Source organism: Anguilla rostrata, chromosome 16 (assembly GCF_018555375.3).
Source record: "Anguilla rostrata isolate EN2019 chromosome 16, ASM1855537v3, whole genome shotgun sequence".
Classification (NCBI taxonomy): Eukaryota; Metazoa; Chordata; class Actinopteri; order Anguilliformes; family Anguillidae; genus Anguilla; species Anguilla rostrata.
Genome location: NC_057948.1, coordinates 21,413,387 through 21,435,811, shown reverse-complemented (window position 1 = coordinate 21,435,811; position 22,425 = coordinate 21,413,387). Strand labels below are relative to the sequence as shown.

Genomic DNA, 22,425 nt, shown 5'->3' with positions numbered 1-22,425 from the left:
TCTAAGATAAGGTGGCATCAAGTTGAAACCATATGTGTGTTATCTGTTTGGTTTTATTTTTTTCTTCCATCATAAAATCAATCAAGTGCAAGTGAAAATTCGATATCTTCTTGGAAAAAGTAATGTACAGTCCATTATATAGCAAGGTTTGAAATCTTTATTCTCTAGTGGTTATGAGGGAAAAGTCTCACTTTTTCCTCGCACTGCGGTGTGCTCAATTGAAATGCACACGACTTAACCCAATGGTTTTGACAGTGAAGTGAGGGAAATTGCAAGCAGTCGGGTGAAAAACAGCATTGAGGGCAAAGTGAGATTTACCAGTGGGAATACAGTCTTGTCTATTTGCTTTCATGGGAGCAGGTCGGTTTTGTGATTGTTATTTTGTTGTTTGTCACTGCTGATTAATTAAACATGAGCCAATGTGCTCTTGTTTGTTTGAAAGACGGTCTTGATGGATTGTTATGATCTTGTTAAGTATTTATGGGATGTGGGAGGCAGCCATAAAAGGAGTAGAGCACTTTGAAATTATACAGCAACAAAATAAAAAAGTAAAAAATAAAAAAAAGACATGTATTGAGGTAAAATAAATGACAGAATGAAAAGTATTTAAAATAAACTTAATTTAAAATTGTCATTTACTAAATATAAAAAAAGCTTACTGAGAACATATGATTCAATATGCTCATAATTAACATACTGCTGAAGTGTATCCATTACAAGTAGTTACATTTCAACTGCTGATATGGAACATTTTTCATATGCAGATTTATAAAGTTAAAGTTGAATACAATCGTTGATAATCTTCAAATTAAAAAGTAAGAGTAAGCCCCACTAAAGAACAGAAAATACTTTTTTAGTACGATATCCCATAGTCCATATGTCAAAAAATAAATTAAAAAAACCAAAAACAGACACAACTGAAAAAAAAGAAATTATATATATATATATATATATATATTTTTTTTTTAAGTTGAGGAAAAAAACCAATTGATCAGTTGCACAGTGGCCAAACGGCAACCTTGTCTGGCCTTTCAGGCCTGAAAGCAGGGCCATTTATAGAAGCCCCAATCCTGCTAATGGGAGCAGCTGGCATGATTAGGAATGGGCTACAGCTGTTTCCCTGCCTGAGAATGGGATTGGAGGTGGCGCTCTCCAAGGACCTGCAGACCTTCTGTGGATCAGGGATGTGAGAGGTGCCGAACAGACAGCGCCCAGGAGCAGCCCTCTGCTCCTACCTCACCCCTCATTGGGCCATTATGCATATGCATACTGCTCTTATTATGCTACCATAAAAGTGACATGTACAAAAACATACTTTATTATTATTATCTTTTTTATTCAAATTTGTTGTCTTCCAATGTGCCCTATGGCATACCTACATACAGCATGTATTTTTTGTGATGGTCGTGATTTTTTGTGATATCTTTGCATGAGGACAGCTATGAGGACAGTGCTTGAGATAGTCGAATAAAGCATTTAAAAAAAAAATGTTTTAAATGTCCACATGTAGTATACTTACATTGCATTCACTTCTGGTATATCCAGTATATATATCCAGGGGCGATATAGCTCAGGAGGTAAGACCGATTGTCTGGCAGTCGGAGGGTTGCCGGTTCAAACCCTGCCCTGGGCATGTCGAAGTGCCCTTGAGCAAGACACCTAACCCCTAACCTCTAACTGCTCTGGCGAATGAGAGGCATCAATTGTAAAGCGCTTTGGATAAAAGCGCTATATAAAAAATATAAATGCAGTCCATTTACCAGTACTTGCATGTTTCTGGTTTGGTTGTCCATATAACTGTGATTGTAATCTAAAATGGCTGCAAGCGTGAGCTGTAGTTTCAATCGTCACAGTGAGGGGCATTATAGCAGGTAACAACAGATTGAAGATGTCTTCTTTGATTTGTGCTTTTTTTCCCCACTTAGTCTGTCCTGAATGTCCCCCTTGAAGACTAAGGTTTATTACCTCCACTTGGACATAAGAACGCACTTTGCAGTGCATTGGCCTGGTGTTGTGATTTGCATATGCGTACTTGCGTAGAGTATGTTTCCTGCCTTATGAGTCAGTCCGATACACTCAGAACTTGTCCAACAAGTAAAGTAACCAATCTCAGGTTCTGGGAAAACTTTTAATGGGTTGACTTACATTTTGTAGTCTGAGCAGCGATTGGTTTCCTTACAACACCAGGCTATGGTTCTCAACCAACCACTTTCTTAAAAGGATGGGCTACTGCTTCTAATTCAAATCTCAAATAAATTCTGTCCATAACGGTTGCCTCAATTCAGTCTCCCAATTATGTGGCCTAAATTATGTGGCGTCCGTATTCAATTTGCATAGATAATACTAAGAGAAAATAATCAATAGACGGTAACAATATGAATATTAAAAGTAATTAATGACTGACAATAGATTTAAAAATCAACATTGTATTTCTAAAATTTATTTTTTTTAAACTGAAACTCAGTTGAACAGACTCTGAAGCTAATGCAAACCAAAAATGGTTTATTCACAGTACAGGTTTATATGAAAAAAAATAAACTGCTACAGAAGAACCAAACATGCTTACCACTACCCCGCCACCCAGTTTTAACATGCTGTATTACAATGTATTCATTTAAGCCACTAGGCTACTAGAAATGTTTAAATGGTTTGAGTAAAAGTATTCTATCTATTTGTTCTTTCACACCATGGTCATAGATCACAAATGGAAATACAGTATCTAGCAATTAATCACACCATTTCTGAGATGCTATGAAATACCATCAAAATAGTAAGCTTGCTCATTTTCTGTTAGTTTCCAAAAAAGCACCAACGTGTCATATGTTGTGCACAATGTGGTAGTGCAGTTCCCCAATGTGATGAATGTCCAGATTCCCATGAAGTATTGATTCAGTAATTTGAGTTTGCATGGGGAATTATATGTGAAATTGAACTTGACTAAGGGCTTCACTTATCATGGCAGATGGAAATCCTCCTGTGCAATTCAGAATTTGTAATCCAATTAAATTGAAGCACACAGTCAACTTTTTCATCCATAGGTTCATGATGAACAATGTAACCTCAGTCTTAGAATACAATCATATAGAAGGTGATGAAAACAAAAAAATATTTATGCTATAATGTTCGAAGAACGCTGCATCAATTTTGTCTGGTTACTACTCAATTCTACATGAGATCACTATTCTACATTAAGATCTATTCAGAAGAGACTCATTTAAAGGTCCAAAAGGTATTCACTATCTTTACTGACCTCAGTAAAGGCAGTCTCATGAGAATTTGTTCATTTTGAAATTTTCCTGACATTGTCCCGATCTCTGTTTTGCTGGTATTTTATGTGCTGCTTCTCAGGAGCCCCCTAGATTTAGAGGTATTTTCCCTTCTTCTTGCAAGTCAGTGAAGATGGAAGATTTTAAGCCAGCAATCTTTAGACAAATCAGTGCTCCAGTTTCCTTGTAGAATAAAGAAAATATAGCGATACAATTTGTTTCGTAGTGATGTTTCAATTGCTTTTGTCCTTTCTAAATTATATTTTTGTAACCTGACAAGCTGTTGTGTTGGCTCTGTACTCCAGCTCATTAGATTTGAAGAAAAACAATGGATATGAGTTTAAAGTGCAGATTGTCAGTTTTCATTTGAAGGTATTGTATATTTAGTGAAAGTTTTTAATTAAATGTGTTTATACGACCACTATGTTTATCAATCATCACTATCAAGCGAGCGAGCTAGCTAACATATTTGGTTCACTTTAGCAAGCTAGCTGGCTAGCAAGCCTTTATAAAGTGGCAGTGAGCACATATGCAGCGTAGGATCATCGCTGTATTCTCGTATAAATAACCAGCCAAAATAAAATGGTGATTGAATGCATCACACATTTGTTCTTTTATCTGAGATAATGATATTAGCTACTATATGATGCTGTGTCAATAGCCAACGCGTTATTGCAAGCGAGTGTGTCATCTAGTCACGCGTCATCGTAGCAAGCTAACCAGACAGTAAAAACGCAGATAAAACACTTCTAATGTGGATCATTTTAAGCCATGTTATCTAGATTTGTCGTGATAACATGAGAGAAGGATTGCTGTTGGAGAAGTGAATCAACCAACAGTTAGCGTGGGTAACCTGCACGAAAGCGCATTGTAGTTTTTTTCACGTATTTCATCCAGTCAATTTAATTTAATCTAACGTTACACTTGATTCACTCATTAGCTCCGCTAGATAATGTCTTACTCTTTGAGATCATGTAGTAGAAATAAAATAAGAAAATATAATTCATTTAACTTACTGAGAATATATAATAAGAAATAATAAGGCTGTGTCAATAGCTAATGCGTTATTGCGAGCGAGTGTGTCATCTAGTCACGAGTCAGAGCGCATCGTAGTTATTTTCACTACCGAATTCTTATGGACAGGGAAGCTCGCTAGATAAAGTCTTACTCTTTGAGATCATGTAGTAGGGATAAAATAAGAAAATATAATTAGTTTACTGAGAATAGATACTAAGAAATAATAACAAATTAATAACAACAATAATAATATTCATGAAAATACATGTTTGAAACTGGAAAACTGATTTTTTAAAATTCATTTTTTATGGATGGCTGGAAAAGAAAGGAGTAAAAGCAAGGTGTGGAGTTATTTTGATTTCACACACTTAAAGATGGTGTTAATATATATATAATTCATTTAATATCATCTTTTACATTTTTTTATCTAAAAAGTTCTTTGTGTGTTTATTTTTATTTTTATTTGTTTGCTTATAAGTTAAATGTTCTTAAATATATAAACTTTAATAAAATATAAGTTTTTCAAATTGATTTGAAAATGTTGCACTTTTTGACAAAATATCGGTCAAAACATTGGTAATCGGTGGGCTAGGACTCTCCAAAATCGGGATCGACATCAGACCCAAAAATCTGGCATCGGTAGGGCTCTAATATATATACTCTATACACTCTCACACACACATTCAATCTAAGGGGAATCTTTTCAATTTCTTAATAATTGGGTTCCTCAAGCTGTCATGTCCTGTGCACTGCAGTTGTCTTCTGAAGTCAGATGCCCAATCAACCAGAGGAGTGGTTCTTGTGCAGTGAGGCAGGGTAAAACTCCCTGGGTGATACCAGCGCTAATTATGTGCTGTTCTTGGGACTTGCAGTCACAGTCAACACTGACACAGTCACACGTAGATGCCATCATGTAACTACCTTATGCAATTTCTTTAAAGACAAGTTCTTTGGTTGGATGTGCCTAGGATAAGTGATATGGCCCAAAATTTATATCAGGATATTTTGCACTGTTACTATGATAATGATATGATATCACAATATAGATTTTTCAAAATTCAGAATAATACCTTGAATTAAATAAAACCATGAAGGTTAAGACATGACTCAATCCACTCAATAATATTTTTACTGTGCAATTTTTAGTTTCGGCACCACAGCAACATAGAACGATTTTTTTATTTTCCTTATCCATTTTTTATTGTTAAAATATATTTAAAGTGATTAGTATAATACATTTCCTCAAAAATATAAATTTTCAGCCCTGTGATACTGTAGATTGCTGATCTGTCCAGGATATATTCCTGCCTCTCGCCCAATGCTTATTCCTAATGAAAAATACAAATGTAGTGCACAGTGCAAAAGCACGACAAACAGTAAATATTTTTGCCACCCACATTCTGATAAGAAGATACTTGTTAAAGATGTCATCTCATGTACTACAAAGGGAGTGGTCTGCAGTAATTCACACATTTTTGGACACATGTTCTCGGTTTTGTTTGGATTTGATTATCATGTGCCTATTCTTAATAATACATAAATTATGTGGCTTGTAAATAAGCAGTTTGGTAATGTCTTGCGAATGGTCAACACAGACTGCCAAAGAGGCTTTATGATACATCTGAGCTTGAAGGGTTAAAAAGCTGTGTGGTCCCCTAGTTACAGTTCTTTACACCCCTGAAAAAACAGAAAAGGCTGTCAGGTAATGGAGCCATTTCCTGTGTTCTGTATGAGATTGCCATGACACATGATTGATGGAGAGCAAAGCAAAATGACGGACAAAGCCCTTTTCTGCCGCTTTTCAAAAATCACCTTTTCACAGACAGCCAGGAAAAACAAGTGATAAAAGGGAAGCAAATGAATCACCTGGAGGGTTTTTTTTGTCCAAGCCACTCTTATAATAATGAGCAAGGTGCACAGATAGCACAAGCCTGTATTAATGGGCCTAGGAAAGCACTGTGACTGCTGGAGTGCCAAGGTTGATACTCAATGACAGAATATTCAATGTGGAGGTTGTCACTGGGATTATCTCCCTTTCCTGAAAGAGAAAGGGAAGGGACTCAAGGAAATGCTAATACATGCTTATAGGTGTTTGTGAATGCATCCAGATTATTATTTTAAAACTGGTTATATAAGGATTCCTGCAGTTCATTACAAAACTTCAAATATATTTTGCATGAATATGTATAGTCAAAATGCTGAAATAACAAATATTATTTTCCAGTAGCCCAAGGCACATTCCATGATTGAATTAAATTATCTGATCGATAATATCGAATCAAAATGCATATGCTCACCTGTGTACCTAGAATTGAATGAGATAGCGATTATGCTCCAGAATCGTAAATGTGTTATTTAGCTTATCCAGGCAATTTGCATAACTTAAGTACATTTCTGAAGTTGTTTTACATTTATAAAGCATTTAGTGTAGCCATCCAGGTTAAGTAACCTGCTCAAGAATATAAGATTATCTCTGGGAATTGAACCTGAAACGTTTACACTGTGAGCATAGTTCCTTTACCACTATGCCACACTACTGCCTTGAGGCATGTGTAACATTACACCACCGATGGATTCTTTTCAGAATCTGGACTCCGAAGAATGGACCTCAAGTGCTCCCCTTTAATTGCGTACACGAGATCAATAAGGCAGTTGGCTCCTTGAGCAACATTTCCTTGTATGATAGACAGCAGGCTGTGTGTAGACCATGCCTATACATTTGCAACTATTTTCAGAAACATTGGTAGAGGGTACATCAAATGGCCAATAAACAAATTTAGCACTGATTGGCTACTTTGGGCATGATGACTGTCACCAAGCTCACTAGATGTCTCTCCTCATGGACAACATAAATGGTTAGAAGTCATAAATGTCCTCTGGGCTGAATGTTCCACCATTTCAAATTTTTTGACAAACATTTAAAAGATATTTCCTAGATTGTTTGATAACATTGAACCTTGAGCAATATGTTCATTGTAAGGTCCTCTGAAAAGTTACTAAAACACAGCTGATCCAATAAGATTGCAGCAGTACTCTAACTCTACATAAAAACTCCTAACACATGGACCTATTATTACCATCAGATTATAATTACATTTTAGTGGGAAAATGTGTCTGAACTATTGGCCAACTGTGGCCCTGATTTGCCACATGGGTCATTCTACTACCTCTATGGCTTCATGGTAGATATTTGTGCTTGGCCCCCTTAATTGCTGCTTGCAGCTATATTTTTGACCGAGGCCATAATGAACAGATTTAGATTCGTTCTCATTAGCAGTGCATTCTGAGAATTTGCACATTTGCATTAAACAGCTTTTTTTATGTGAACATAAACATCAGACACTTCTATTTATTATCCAGTCTATTTGTGTTAATTATAACCTGATCTCTCAGTTTGAAAAAAAACAAAAAAAAAAAACAGCTGTAATTATGGCAACCTGTGTACTGCACTTATATAAACATATACAAAGTTCTCTCCACATGAATATCAGAGGAACAACATGCACAACCATGGCTGTGGTAATGTAAATTAGCCCTGTGAGGCTCAAATTTTTGTGAAACCATTTACTAGAGGCTGAGATCTCCCTGCTCTTGTTCCAGTATTGCTGAAGATTATTTACTTCTTATATGATGTCAGATGCATTTTTGCAGATGCCCTGCAGTTGGAATACTTGCTTTATTAATTATGCAGAGGTAGTGATGTAGCCATCCAATATAGTTTTTCTCTCTCTTTTTTTAATATCTGTGCCCATTTCCCATATTTAGTGAGGTCAATGTGTTAACAGTGCTCAAAGTCAGGCTGCTGATCTTCTAGTTGTTGGTTTTTATGGTAGTATCTCTCTCTCTCTCCCTCCCTCTCTCGTTTCTTTACTTTAACAAATTTGTATAAATTGTAGATATAAATATTAACTGAAAAAATTGAAGCAAGGAAACAATTAAATATGCTGCTGATCTTTGAGAAAAACGAAGGATCTAAGCTATTATGAAACATACGTGAAATAATTGTGCTCAAATATTCAGATTTGTGCCATGGGTCAAACGAGAAAGCTAGTTGCTCGTCATAGTAAAGACTGTTTATCATTCTCTTAGACTAGAGGAAATGAAAGGATATGTTACACTATAATTTAAAATAAAAACATGGATGTAATACCTACATCTATTATTAAATATAACAGGGGTTAAAGTAATCTCTTACATACATATTCCACATTAGCAACAGTAACCTGATTGTAGAGACTGTAGAGTTGTTCCGGTTAAGCATATTGGTATAATATCATAGGTATGCTTTTAGAAGTACATTAAATGCAGAGTGCATTTACTGTGAAAATTGTATTTATCAACGTTGACAATGGCAACGGTATCAATGGAATTCCAATGCTAATGACAGAGTTACCATCAGTATTCATTCTGAGCCTTTTTTGGGTTTTTGTTTTCACACCAAACCCAATTTTGTTAAACAGAGGATATTCCTCTTTTGACAGTTGCATCTCAGCTCCTGAGCAAGTCATGACACACAGAGCCTATTTCGGCAGATATAGATTCTCCCTGTCTGTGGGCCTCGACACACGCAGTGTCTTACACAGAGAAGTCACCGGCAGCATGCCCTGGGAAGCATTAGGGGATCACATCATTTAAGGGACCTCGATGTAATTAGTTCAATCTGCCCTCAAGTCCACAGTGGAGATAACTCTTAGAAGGAGAATGGCATGTGAAGCCACAGATTAGAATGTAAAGCGGGGTGAGGGTGACAAGTCAATGCTTTCGCTTTTCCATCTTCTTCTTCTTCAGCGGATCCATCACTGGTTTTGTGCAAGCTCTCTCAGTGATGGATTGCCAGTCAGCAGGCGGCAGGAAACCTACCGCATGCCTGACTGGTATATTTAGTCCCTGGTCACGTACGTAGCATTTGCTCTTACCTCTCAAACTCTCTGGGGAAAATCAGCTAACTCCTTTGGTTCCTGGCACCTTGTGTGGCAGACGCATCATTTGTTTCCATTTTCTGTTGCCCCAGCGCCCAACGCTAACATAACGCAAGCAGGAAGCTGTGCATTGTAGATCAGTGCATTGTAAGAAATTGAAGCATGCACATGTGAATTATATGTTGAAATAAGCTCTGCAGTTGTATTGTGATCCTGATTTGACTGTATGTCCATGTTTCAACAATCCCTTCTATTTTCACAGAACACTGTGCTCATTCATGTTTTTCATGATTATCTTTCAGGAACCATATCACATTCAGAACCAACCTAAGATAAGCAGGCATAATTAATTGTTGCTGAGGCTGTTCCATCTTGATGTTGTCATGTAAATCCACTACATGAGTATGATAGATGTAATTATTGATGTTAGTCCATTTGTCTGCATCATCTTTTGTGTCATTTGTATTTCATAAAATATTGTAGCTTGTGGTCGGACTATAAAACTTTAGATGACTAATTCAAAGACCATGGTTAAATTGTAGTCTTTTTTAATGATGGTGATACTCATTATGGTTGGATTCTACATACTTTATGCTTTGCAATCCTCCATAACTATAAAAGAAACATAAGCATGAAGTACCTTTTTGCCAAAACCACCCATGCTGTGCATTGCCTGAGAAAATTAAAACAGATTGAAGGCACAACATTTTAGAATGGAATGTCGGCTTCTTTGGCAGTCATTCTCATTGAATAAAGGCACAGAGTCTTTTGCTTGTAAGCAAATTGCCATGGTCCACACTCCTCTGCCTTCTTCTTGTGTTAGCTGTTGTCTGTCAGCCCCCCCTTACCCCTCCATCTTCTACCACCATCCATCCTCCTTGCTCATTCAAGCTAGAGCTTCCTCAGCCTTATCAAATACCATTAATTGCACCACAAATTTGACACTGCAAGCCTGCTGGTGATGGTTCCATGCACTTCCCAAGTCCCCCCTTCACAAGAGGCTCATGGGAGCAATTTACATTACTCTGACAACTGTAACACAGGACGGTCTTTCCATCCAATGCATTATTTAATTAAAAAAATAAATAAATAAATAATAATAATATTAACCACCAATCTCATCATCATGTCTCATTGTTCAAATTCTCTGACCACTATGGCCATCTTCTTTAATCAGTATCTATTGTTGGTGTGAGATTGTAATGCATATTAGCTGTCTTATCAGGGCTGATCTGTTGATGATGAATCCCTGTTTCCACCTTATTATCATTTGCAGATATCGCTTAAACCCAGTTGGCCATGATCATGTCCTTAGAAAAACAGCATGAAGCACCAATTAAGGCAGGAACAAGCCCTAAGTAGCAAGGTTCAGACCAGAGGAAATGGACTAAAATCTTAAGGTGATGCCAAGTAGTCTTAATAATACATTTAATTTTTTTTACTCTAAAGTCATCATTCCTGCACATTCAGGCCCATTTGCATGGGATTATTTCCATTTTGAGGCAAACAATTTTTCTGTTAAATCATGCTAGATTAAGTGGTCTGGAAAAACACAACTTCAATGCAAGATTACATAGTTTAGTAGTTTACCATTGACCAAAAATTGCCATGGCCTATAATCTTGAATGGAACATTTGGTTTGCTCAAATTCATCAGAAAGTACTGTGCTCCACAGGATAAAATAAAATAAGATCTTAACATGGGTAACCTGCAAATCTTGCTGGTTTTAGAGAATATCATGTGACTTTCATCCATTAGGGATGAGTTTGCTTTGTTTTCGGTTTTAAAAAAAAGTGCTCCATACCCATAAATTCCATTTAACTGGGTCACAGTTTGGCTTTCAAATATAAACGTATCTATTTCATTTTGAATGGGGCTTATTGCCTATTTATATCAGTGCATGGTCCTGCCAACAAAAAAAGAATAAAAAAATCTTTGCCGGAATCCAGATCACACTATGATCAATACATGAGCAATGCTAGTGTCATAAAATATGGATATGCACAATACAGCAGCCGTCAAAATGAGCACGTTTCTAAAAAAAATATCACAAGACAGGGAAGCGCTGGAAAGCAGCTGACTACAAATGACCTAGTTCTGAAGAGAACGACTTTAAAAAAAAGTTTTGTCCAGGAGTTCTGATTTCATACATAGCATGCAAATATTATTTCTCTGCGTGTTTAACTGGTTAAATTGAAGCAGTATTTATTTTTTCTTCATCATTATCACACGGATGTATTTAGCACACAAAATGCAGAACCTCCTGGTCCTGGAGAACACCACATGTAAGACGTAAACAGTAGTGGTGTGGTTATAGAACATGTTGTATACACTATTTCACACGGTACCGGTATGCAGCATTGTGGCAATGTTATTTCAACATTGCCACAAACAAGTCCGGAGGTCAGACTGCTCTCCCATGTTGTGGGCATGCTGAGCAAAGACAGTTCGTATTATAAACCACTGGGCAATATGTGCAGTGAGAGTCACTCGGAATGCAGCCTTCCCATGCCTCAGTGCTTGCATGAATATACATGTGACCCACTCTCTCACAGGCAAATGTCACAGAGGCACTCTGTCTGAAGTCTTGTTGGCTTTCTGCTCTGATCTGATCTCTAGGAGATCCGTCAACTGCTGATAAACATGGCAGAATGAAACAGAATTCAGGCTAGAACAGGATGCTCATGACTGGCAATGTGTCACCATTGACATCACAGTTATCCTTTCCCCTGCTGTTAAGGAAGCCCTCTATTGATTTGCGTTTTTTTCTTGCAGTGCGCCTGTGTTCAGTAAATAAAGATTTTTTTTTATTTATTTAAAAATGTATTTATCTTTTCAAAAGATATAATTAAGCATTATGTCCAATATGTGTTCTCTGTTGTTGGCATGTCTGGAGACAAAGGATTAGAGTAAGAGTAAATGTCCAGCTGTAAGGCAGCTTCTGGTGATAGTCATGTAAATATTCAGATACATATTTTTTCAGTCTTATACAACTAATATACAGTATACATAGTTGACACTGAACAATGTCAGAGGTGCAATGGTATGCAGTTTCGTCAAGTGCATTCATCCTGATGAAATCTGTGCAATTATAAGTATGTATTCATTCAATGCTTGCAGCTTCTTGTGGGTTATGAAAAGGGACTCCGGTTTTAATTCAGTGCTTTGTTTGCAAGGGACTGGTGTCACACACAGCTGAACACCTGCATATGAAAATGTAGACAGCTTGTATTCAATAACTTCTTTGCAGTGTTTTGGAATGACTAAGCAGGTAGAACGGAAGGCAGCGCCAAAAGGAAAATATTATTAGGCAGGGGGATAACAGATTTATTCATCAGTCTCAAACACTTTCAGACTTACACCAGGGTGCTGTATGTCTGAGAATAAAATGTCACCGATAACACGTGCATGAAATTCAGTTCTCACCGAGATGCACACAAGACACGCTACTGGGTGTGCCTCACGGACCGAAAGCTGCTTTTGCAAACCTGATTTTTTATTTATTTATTTACTTTTTCTCAAAGCAATTTAAGTCTCTCATCTCCTGAAGTTTATACCTGTTACACACCACTGTCACTGCACCTGCGCTACAGGCATCAAATAAATCCTGAAACAATATTCAGCCAATCAGATTTCCTGGACCGTCAAGGCCCAAAAGCTCCTTTGACAGCCAAGAGAGGCCCGGAAAGTCTCTGCACAATATTGAGGAAGGACAAGCTAATCTGTACTGATTTGAAACAGTGCCACACAGAAGAATGTCTCTAATCCCTCATTCGTTATCGGAGGAAGAGTGGAGAAAGAACCGACTGAGGAAAAGGAGGTGAAAGCTATTTCATGGCTCGCCGGCTCCACTGTTCTTTACATTTTCTTTTTGTTCCTGAATTTGTATGTGGTATAGGTATTTTCTCTCTCACTATTTGTTCTAGGCATGCCTGTTAAACAATCATAAGTTTGGAAGCAATGTTATTTCAAGCAATTTATGGCATTTATGTCAGGGCCCTTCTTTCCATATTTATAAACTATATATATATTCCATATTTGTATGGGAATGAGGGATTGCATTACATTGTTCTGTTCTGTCTAATTTCAAAATGACAAATGACAAATTCCTGCAATATTTAAAGAGTGGACATTTAGTCAAGCAAGTGTTGTACCAGTTCACTGGGTTTCGTAATTGCACACGTTATAATTATATAACCCTCTCTCCTTGTGGTATAGCTGAGTGTGATTTTGCTGGCCAGATTTTCATTTTCTTCCATTAATTTTCTCTCCTCTTGCTGATTCACATTGTTTCACACCCTGGTGAGTTTCGTCTTGTACATTTAAATACCATTCTGTTGTGAGGCTGGCCATTAGAGGTGGATTCAGCCTCTGTGTCAAATAGTCTCTGAAATTTCAATGAGTCTCCAGTACTGCAGTTTATGTATACGTTCACCAATGTGAACATTCATATTATTTAAAACTCTGAGAATAGATGCCACTATTTAGCATTAGAGAAAAAAGAAATACAAATATGAATTTGGTGTTATTTACTCAGTCATATGGATTTATAACTTTATATCTGTTTATTATTTTTGTTTCTATTTTGAGATGATATATCTCATCTATATCCATCTATAATATAAATTATAGGTAGATTTTTATATATACGTGTTGAAAAATGTAATCTGTAAGTTGCCTTGGATAAGGACAGCTGCTAAATGCCAACATGTAATGTAATGTTAAAAATAAGTTCTAGTGTGTTGGCGATGCATTGTTGTACTCAAATGATACTAAAACACCTTGAACCTGCAGGTGCTTTGAGCAAAAATAAAACTGAAGAGTTTGCAATGTCTGCATACAGCATAAAAATAGTAAAGTCCTCACTTCAGGCTTTCATCAGCATTATGCTGAATGACAGTCTCACAGTTTTAACACATCTCAGGTGTCAGTACTTGTAACAGATGAACATCCTTATTAACTGCCTTGCATAAATATAAGGTCATTTAACCTAGTTTGCAACGATCACATACGGCTGTATGTTCATGTTTGCTCTCTATTCTGGATTCTGTCAATCACTGCACTTGGTCTCTCTCTCTTGAGAGAGAGAGAGAGTCTACTTTCCACCAAAGAGAATCACTGCACTTTGATCCCTGATCTTTGCATTGTGTTTCTATTGTAAGTCACGATGAATTAAAGTGTCTGATAAATGCCTGCAATGTAATGCCAATCACATAAATAAATAAGTTTGCCATAACAATGCATAGGATGTGTACCATATTGTAATGTCAAAACAGGATGTCTTACAAGCAGAACTAGTAGGGAACTGGGAAAGGGAAAATGTATTTTTGAGAAAGGATGATGGTAGCCTACTGTTTTACCAGTAAATCAGTATACTGTAGACAGCTATAAAGAATGTTTAACATCATGTCTATTGAAAAGTACTGTAGGATAAAATACATTCTGAAAACATAAATCATACAGATTACAGAATAGATGAAGTGATAATAACCATATATATTGACATATGGAACCAGATTGCCAACTGATTGTCTATTTACAAAGTGCAGAAAATGTGTTTCAGTAGCTTGTCGCACATTCAATAACAATTTCCGGGATCTCCACCAGTGTCAGTTGTTTTTTTTCCAAACTAAAAAAAAATGTCAGATTTCCTGTTTTTGTACCTCCTCAGATAGACGTGAAAAATACTGAGAAATAATTCAGTTTACCAGCATTAATTTTTAATTACTAAGGTAAACTGAATATTTACTTTAATATGTGGAGCATGTGCTCTTTGAACCTTTAGTTCTGAGACAAGTCTGGACAATATACCCCTTCTTCCATCACAACACACATGCACGTGCCTATACACGTGTATTATCGGATAACAAGAAATGGCAATGTCAGGAATAAGCCGTACCCATATTCTTGCACCATGTGTACCACATGGACAGGTAACCCCTACGGGGCAACCAGAGTCCATCATTCATAAATAATTGGGTTGCAATAAAAGGCTCTTATAAGGTATTAGGGTCAGAGTAGTTTGGTATTTGTTTGGTTTTCAATGGGAAGCTCACTTGAGTTTAACATTGTTAGTGAGATCATGGGGCAGTAGAGTTGCTATTGATTATTGCTTAGCACGTGGAATGACTGCAAAAATCAAGACATTAAAACACTGTGTGTGCAGCTGAGAATCCCAAGGCAATTGTCAATACTGTGCCTGCAACTGTCTGAGCTGTTGGCCTCCCTCACGAATAAGACCTGGTGAAGGTTTTATGAGCCACGTTCTTTAGCTGTGCTGAAGAACTCCCTCCCACATGGTGCTAATGAAGACATCTGGGCTTCATTTACAGATTGTGGCTTCTGAGCCACTGCTTCTGTTTGTGCTACAGCATCATCAAGTCTGAGGGGGAGATGCAATGCACTTTATTACTGTGGTTTCCATTCTGCAAAGTCACCAAACATTTTGTACTGCCTGGCAAAAGAATAATTCCATCCCAGTAGCTTCCATTAGGATACCGCTGGCTCTGAAAGATTCCTCCTTTCGGCCGGACTATGAAGCAACTGGAGGAGACCCCCTTTTGAAAAGCATTTGAGATTTGAGAAAGCTTGACTGCTAAATTAAAAATGTGAGAAGCAGCCAGACAGATATGTGCCCACTGCCATCTGGCACAAAAAAGGACAATTCTGGTGTGCCTGTCACCTACAGTCCTGTCATTCACTAGTCTCAGTAATGTAAGGGCTCTGTTACTGTATAAGCAGCCAAGAGCCTAAACCCTGGCTAGTAAAACATACTTGTGGACAATTGTGTAATTTATCACATTTCCATGTGTATTAACCAAGCTCACAACTTGTTTTTGGTTTGTAACTGTATGTTTCTTAATGTGTACATGTTCTATTGCAAATCCTGCTGTAGCAGAGGCTAGCAATGTCTGCAAGCAGATACAAATGTCACTCTGTTGGCCTGAACTTAATGACAGTATGAAATTGAAAAAAACTGCAACTGTGCAAATACACTGGGAACAAATGTTATGTTAGGGTTGAATTAACACTGGACATTTTACTGTGTACTCCAGTCATTGCCATGCTATGAAGTCTTTCTTGTCCTAAGGAAAGTGTTTCCAGTTCTTGTCAAACCCTTGTGTGCAACTAATTCCCAAATAAAAGAAGAATATTTGTAAAGGAGACTTTTAAAAAATAATATTTTAATGTAACATTACAGGACACATTACACTACAATTAAATTATACAAATGCTAAAATCTAAGTCCAACCACCATTCAGTTGTAAAGCATTTAAAGAGCTACATGAAAATAGATTATTTTCTTAACGGCAGTACTCTAATGTGAAACTTGCTGGTTACAAGCCCAGTTCGGTTACCACTGTGCAAATATTCCCCAACACCCTGTGCTTTGCTGGAAGCAGTGACGGTAGCCTGTTTGATGCTTTCTCATTGCCTCCTGACTTCTTTCATTCACAGGAACATTTGTTACAAAGGTGACGGCAACGGATGCAGACGACCCGGTGTATGGAAATAGTGCCAAGCTAGTGTACAGCATTTTGGAGGGGCAACCGTACTTCTCCATCGATGCCAACACTGGTGAGCGATCGTGTCGGGACTGCTCCAAAGTCTGATACTTTAATGGTGGCTAAACCATGACATGGAGCAGCGACATATTTATTCTGTATTGTTTTGCATATTATACCGTGAAACCGTATGTTGAAATGCTCTGGAAAATAAATGGATATTATTTTAATTAGAATTAGATATTGATTATCATTTCAAGGAGGAAAAATCTCAAAATGAGTTTCTTATTTGATGATACAGAACAACTGTGCTTATCAGTCACCAGGGAAACATTGTCTAGGTCATCCTGACTTGCATGACTTTCATATTTAAACCACAGAAAAATTGTTTCCATGCTGACTTTCAATTTCAATTACACTCGAATGAACAACATTGTTTGGATAGGAAATGGTAGACATTAATGAGAAGAAAACTATATTCTGAATACAACTATTCATGTTGTATGTAAATTCCTTTATGTCGGCACATACAACCATTTCCATTACTATTAAGCATCAATTAAAAAAAATAAATGTATTCCTCACCTCATTACTGAATAGATGCAGGTGGTTCCTTCAAGCAAGTCAGATGTTCCAATGAGTGCTAATTAAAGGGGTAAGGTATGGAGAAAGCAATAAATAGAATCAATTTCACATTTCCAAACAGAATGTCGGAAATTAACCATATTTGACTGATACAAGAGCGCCAGATTCTTAATACATCAGTAGTTAACATTCAGATAAAAATTATGGAAATCTGTGGAAATGTGTTTAGTGTACAATTTTATTTTAGCTTCTTAATTATTTATTTATTTATTTGTTCATTCATTTCAAATTAATCATAGAGGGGAAGGAAACGTCCAATATATATAAAGAAAGAAAAGGGTAAAGGGGGGCAAGTGGTGGGGGCAGGGGGTAGTTGTCTCTACACCTACATCTCTGTCCTAAAATCATCGGGATTAGATTTCCCAAGGTATGGCAATGCATGAGTTGTTGCCCTGATAATTCCGTCCGAATCCTCCTTCTGCTTCCCCAGCAGTGCGGGCTGAATTTGCAAAGCAGGTTTGGGAACAGTTCTGGCACTGGGAGTGCTTCGGCTTTTTGTCTGATGGAAAAGCTTCTGTTCCCCTGCTCTGCAATCCCCGTGCCTGCCGTCAGCACTAAATGCATTACCCGAGCTCCACAGCATGTGATGGCTCGGGGCATGGCTCACCTTGTTTGTAGCCTTTGATGATTTGATTCTGCAGGTCCGCAATGCCCTTTATTTTAACATCAGATACCTTAGCAAATGCAGTTACAGTGACTAAACACAATTACATTTTTTTCCAACAAAGATACTGCAACAATACTTAGCACGTGGCTGATTATTTCATCTTTATCGACAGAATGAACCATGTAAAATTATTATAACTCTCCTGAAACAGCTGAAAATTGATATGGACTCATTGTTGCTTTATAATGAATGTGACCAGTTACCTGTAATCTACTTCATGCCAAATGTGACCTTATTATTATTATTATTATTATTATTATTATTATTATTATTATTAGTTTGTTATGCATTTTTATTCATTGCTACTTTTGTATTATCCTCCTCAAAACTTTATATGTGCACTGTGGAAGGAAACGTAAATATAGTTTTGGTTTAAAGTGATTATAATGCATCCTGTCTGGGGTTATGGTGACTTTATGAGTTAAACTGAGCATATTTCTGCCTCAGCATTACTGCTCCTAACCTCTGAAGTTATATAAACTTTAAAATAACTAATAAAAGTTGCAAGCTTGTGATATATTTAAAAACAAACAAACAAAAAAAAAATGACAGTGAATCAAATGATCCTTTTAAGAGATGTCATACAACATGTACTGATTTCCAGCCTGGTAGCTATCCTGCAATTCCTTCCATATGAATGCTTGGAGGAAATCTCATAAATAAGATAAATTTGTCTATATTTGTTCCCAAAATTAGCAATCCGTTGTATGATGGCCTGCACTTTATGCTGTAGACGTGGTCTAAGTAGGCGGGCGGCGAAACGCACAAACGGCAGACTTGTAAAACCCAGAAATTCCAATGAGCTGCATCAAAATTGCAGTGTGACATGTGATATTGACTGACACACTCCCAGCAGCAGCTCCCCATCCACTTTGGCACATGGTGAGACACCAACTTACCAAATGGCTCAGGCGTGTGAAAATCCATGATGAAAATGCCATTTTGCCAGTGTGACAGCTCACAACACATGTGCCTGCCGGAAAAAAGAGCTCTGGGTGTTTATGCACTTGCTGTCCAAGAAAATAACATGGATCATTATTTGGGATATAAAACAGAACCTAGTTCAGCCTATATTTAAGAGATTGATTAGATAGCTATACTGAGCATCCATGCATCAAAAAAAAAAAAATAAATAAAATGATATATAAAAAAAAAAAAAAAATTTAAAAAAACTTTCAATTTCTGTTAGTTCATTTAGCCGGCATTCTGATCATGTGTGCAGTTAGTGGTCTGGTTGACATAGGAACAATTAACATTAGCTTCACTGCTGTTCTGGCTTTAGCTTTAGCCATTTTAAAATTTTGAATTTTGAAATTTAGGTGAATGACAAATTTGATTGACTTCAGGAATGGGATTCTGGTATTAACTCAATTTTGAATGGACAGTGATTTTCAACATTCCATGGCTCTCCTGTGAAATGGTCGAGTGTGGGAAATGTATCTCATGCATCTTCTTTTTTTTGTATAAGAGAGGTGACTGCCAGAAAGCTCAAACACGAGCTGTACAGTAATCATGACGTGTTGGGTTCTCTGTTTTCAGCTGATATTAAAGTTGCATTGCATGCAATGGATCGAGAGATGAGGGAGGAGTACCTTGTTGTCATCCAAGCAAAGGACATGGGTGGTCACATGGGAGGGTTGTCGGGGACAACAACTATCACAATCACACTTACGGATGTGAACGATAATCCACCGAAGTTTTCAAAAAGTAAGCACAAGGGGTTTTTATGCAGCTTAGTGCTTTTAAAATGAAAATAAAAAAGTGCTACTGAAATAAGAAAATTAAAATTGTTTTAAAATGGCCTGAAAGTTAATGTTTTGACATTTGGTTCTGTAATAATTGTGAGACTATTTCTCTGTTTTTTTTTTTTTTGTTTTGTTTTTTAACAATATAGTGCAAGTTAAATGAATCGTCAGTATCAGTATTCTATATCAGTATTCTACTGGTTCTCACTTCAGTCACAGAATACTATTTACTTTTATTCATTGTGAAAGAGATTAAAATGATTGTGTGCTATTTGGAGACCACTTTGCAATTTATCTTCTCTCTATCAGATCTGTATGAGTTTGTTATACCAGAGGACCTCAGCATTGGAAAAGCAGGAGGGAAGGTGAAGGCAAATGACAGGGATATAGGAGAGAATGCCAGATCAACATACAGTATCATTGATGGAGATGAAAAGGATGTTTTTGAGATTACCACTGATCCGCAGACGCAGGAGGGAATCATCCAGCTGAGGAAGGTGAGTTGCAGTACAAAAGTGGTCAGGGTGCCAATGAAATATTCTTCTCTAAATAACTTTGAATCAATTTTCCAGTTTCCAGTCTGGGTATGTCGGTTTCCATTGCTATTCGGCCATCAATTGCTCATTCAAAGCCATTGATTACGTAGTTAACTCACACCACTTGGATTATTGAGTCTAAATTGTTGTTCATTTTAATCTTGGGAAAGAAAACATGAAGGAAATAGCAGATCCTGTAGCTCGGCATGGCAAGGGGCACCTCTTTTAAATGAATACAATGTTTAAGTCACTGTATACTATTTTATTGCACTATTCAGTTTTAAAAATGGTCCATGTATTTCAGCTATAGATGCAGAGAATGATGTGATATATTCAATCTAAAAATTCCTCACCATTTCCAAACCAGTGGGGTACTGTCATTCCCAATGACCCACTAAGACAACTTCCAAAAAATGTGTAATCGGTTTTAAGGCAATTAACTCTAGGCAATTAATTCATTTCTATAGAAATCTTAATATCTGCCTGTTAAGATCTTTAAATTTAGCCCCCAAGCAATGCCAAACCAATAATACTTATTTTTAAACCAATCCCCATCCTACCCCACAATGCAGCTGGCCTGCAGTTTATTTCCCATAGTACCAGTATCACGATAGCCTTGTAGGCGAGTAAGATGCAAAAAACGGCTTGTTTTCCACTGCCACAATACCACAATGGATCTTACTTCCATGGAGCTGGAAAAGCACCTGAGACAAGGGGAGCCTGTAACTTTATGGCAGTCAACCACAAAAGAAAGGGGACACCAATGTTAATTTGCATTGACGCTTGAATCAGAGAGCTAAATGGGGCGATTGGACCAGGGAGCCCATGATAAACATCAGTCTGTAAGCTGCTGTCAAAATATCGGGAGCAAATTATTAAAGATCCTTTCCGCGGCAAGGTTAAAAATATTGATCTAAATGAGTCTGCGGGGGCAGAGAGTCGAATGCAGCTTTGTTGTGGGGTGTAAGCTTTTTATCTCTTACCCCTCAGGCCCATCTGGGGCCTGGGAGTGGAATGCTCTGCTCGCTGTAGCAGCCGTCACTGATCTTTGATGTTCTTAAATGTGCCTTGTGTTTACATACACAGATCCTATGTTGCGTCTCTTGGGGAGCTTTGCGCTCACAATAGCGCTTCCAGCCAAAGCTGCGACAAGGGAATTGTGGATCAGGACGGGTGGGTGGGGGGGAGGGGGGTGGGGGGTGTAGCACAGAGAAACTAGAGCCAGGCACTTCATTTAGCATATGTGCTATTGATAGGGAAACCAAATTGCAGCTCTCGGGATGGAAGCGGGTCAAGTGCCATCAGTGTTGAATCCCTATGAACAATACATGATAAAGCAGTGGCACCACAGTCCAATTTTAGATATGGCCAACAGAGAGGGGTTCATAAATGATAATTGGGCAGAATGGGAATGTTCAAGTCCTCTTTCCAAATGTGTAGCTCTAAGCAGGGAGGGAAAGAGTCATGGTAGGAGTGGCTGTTGTAACCCTTGAATGATGTAGAGACACAGAGGAAGAGAGCACTCAGATTGAAAATAGACTGAAGCAGAGCAACACACACTCTGTCATCAGCCTAAAAAACGTTCAAGGAGACTGCAAGTGTTGCAGAGTGTTTATACATTTTACTGTCATGGCAAAAAAAGAGTAAAAATAACTTTTTAATAAAATAGAACTTTCCTGGTAGCAACTGCATTGACGGGCAAGTTGACTTAATTGTAGCAGGAAACCCAAAGCCTTTTTGCTTGCCAGTTCAACTAACGGTTCTGTGTCTCAGGAAACCTTCCATTATCTGCTGTTTTCTGTGCTAAACTAGTATTCAGCTGAAGTTCAGCTCGTCTGTGCTCATAGTCCAGCTGTTTTGTGCAACTTCCTAGCGCAAGGGAGGTTAGCAAAAACAAAAATCTGTGAACAGCTTCCCGGACAGAGGCAGACATGGCTGGAAGATTCTCCCCACCCTGGTGCCCATGTGCCAGAAGTGTAGACTTCAAAGCTCCCCAATTGATGCCAATTCCCAGCTGTGCTCCTCTCACAGCTGGGCCCCCTCTCGGCGTAGCTCCAGCCCCGGCATGGACCAGCCTATGGGACCGCTGTGGTTTGGCCCATTCATTTTCAACACTGCTCCATTC

The 22,425-nt window shown here is 37.7% G+C and overlaps 1 protein-coding gene across 1 annotated transcript in view; it reads left to right on the top strand.

Moving 5' to 3' along the window:
* LOC135242066 (cadherin-8-like) overlaps nt 1-22,425 on the top strand; it is a 75,481-nt gene that overhangs the window by 33,408 nt on the left and 19,648 nt on the right. The window contains exons 4-6 of the mRNA XM_064312965.1: nt 16,661-16,780; nt 19,559-19,726; nt 20,074-20,261. Of these exons, the coding sequence (XP_064169035.1) occupies nt 16,661-16,780; nt 19,559-19,726; nt 20,074-20,261 (476 nt within the window). The remainder of the gene's footprint in view (nt 1-16,660; nt 16,781-19,558; nt 19,727-20,073; nt 20,262-22,425) is intronic.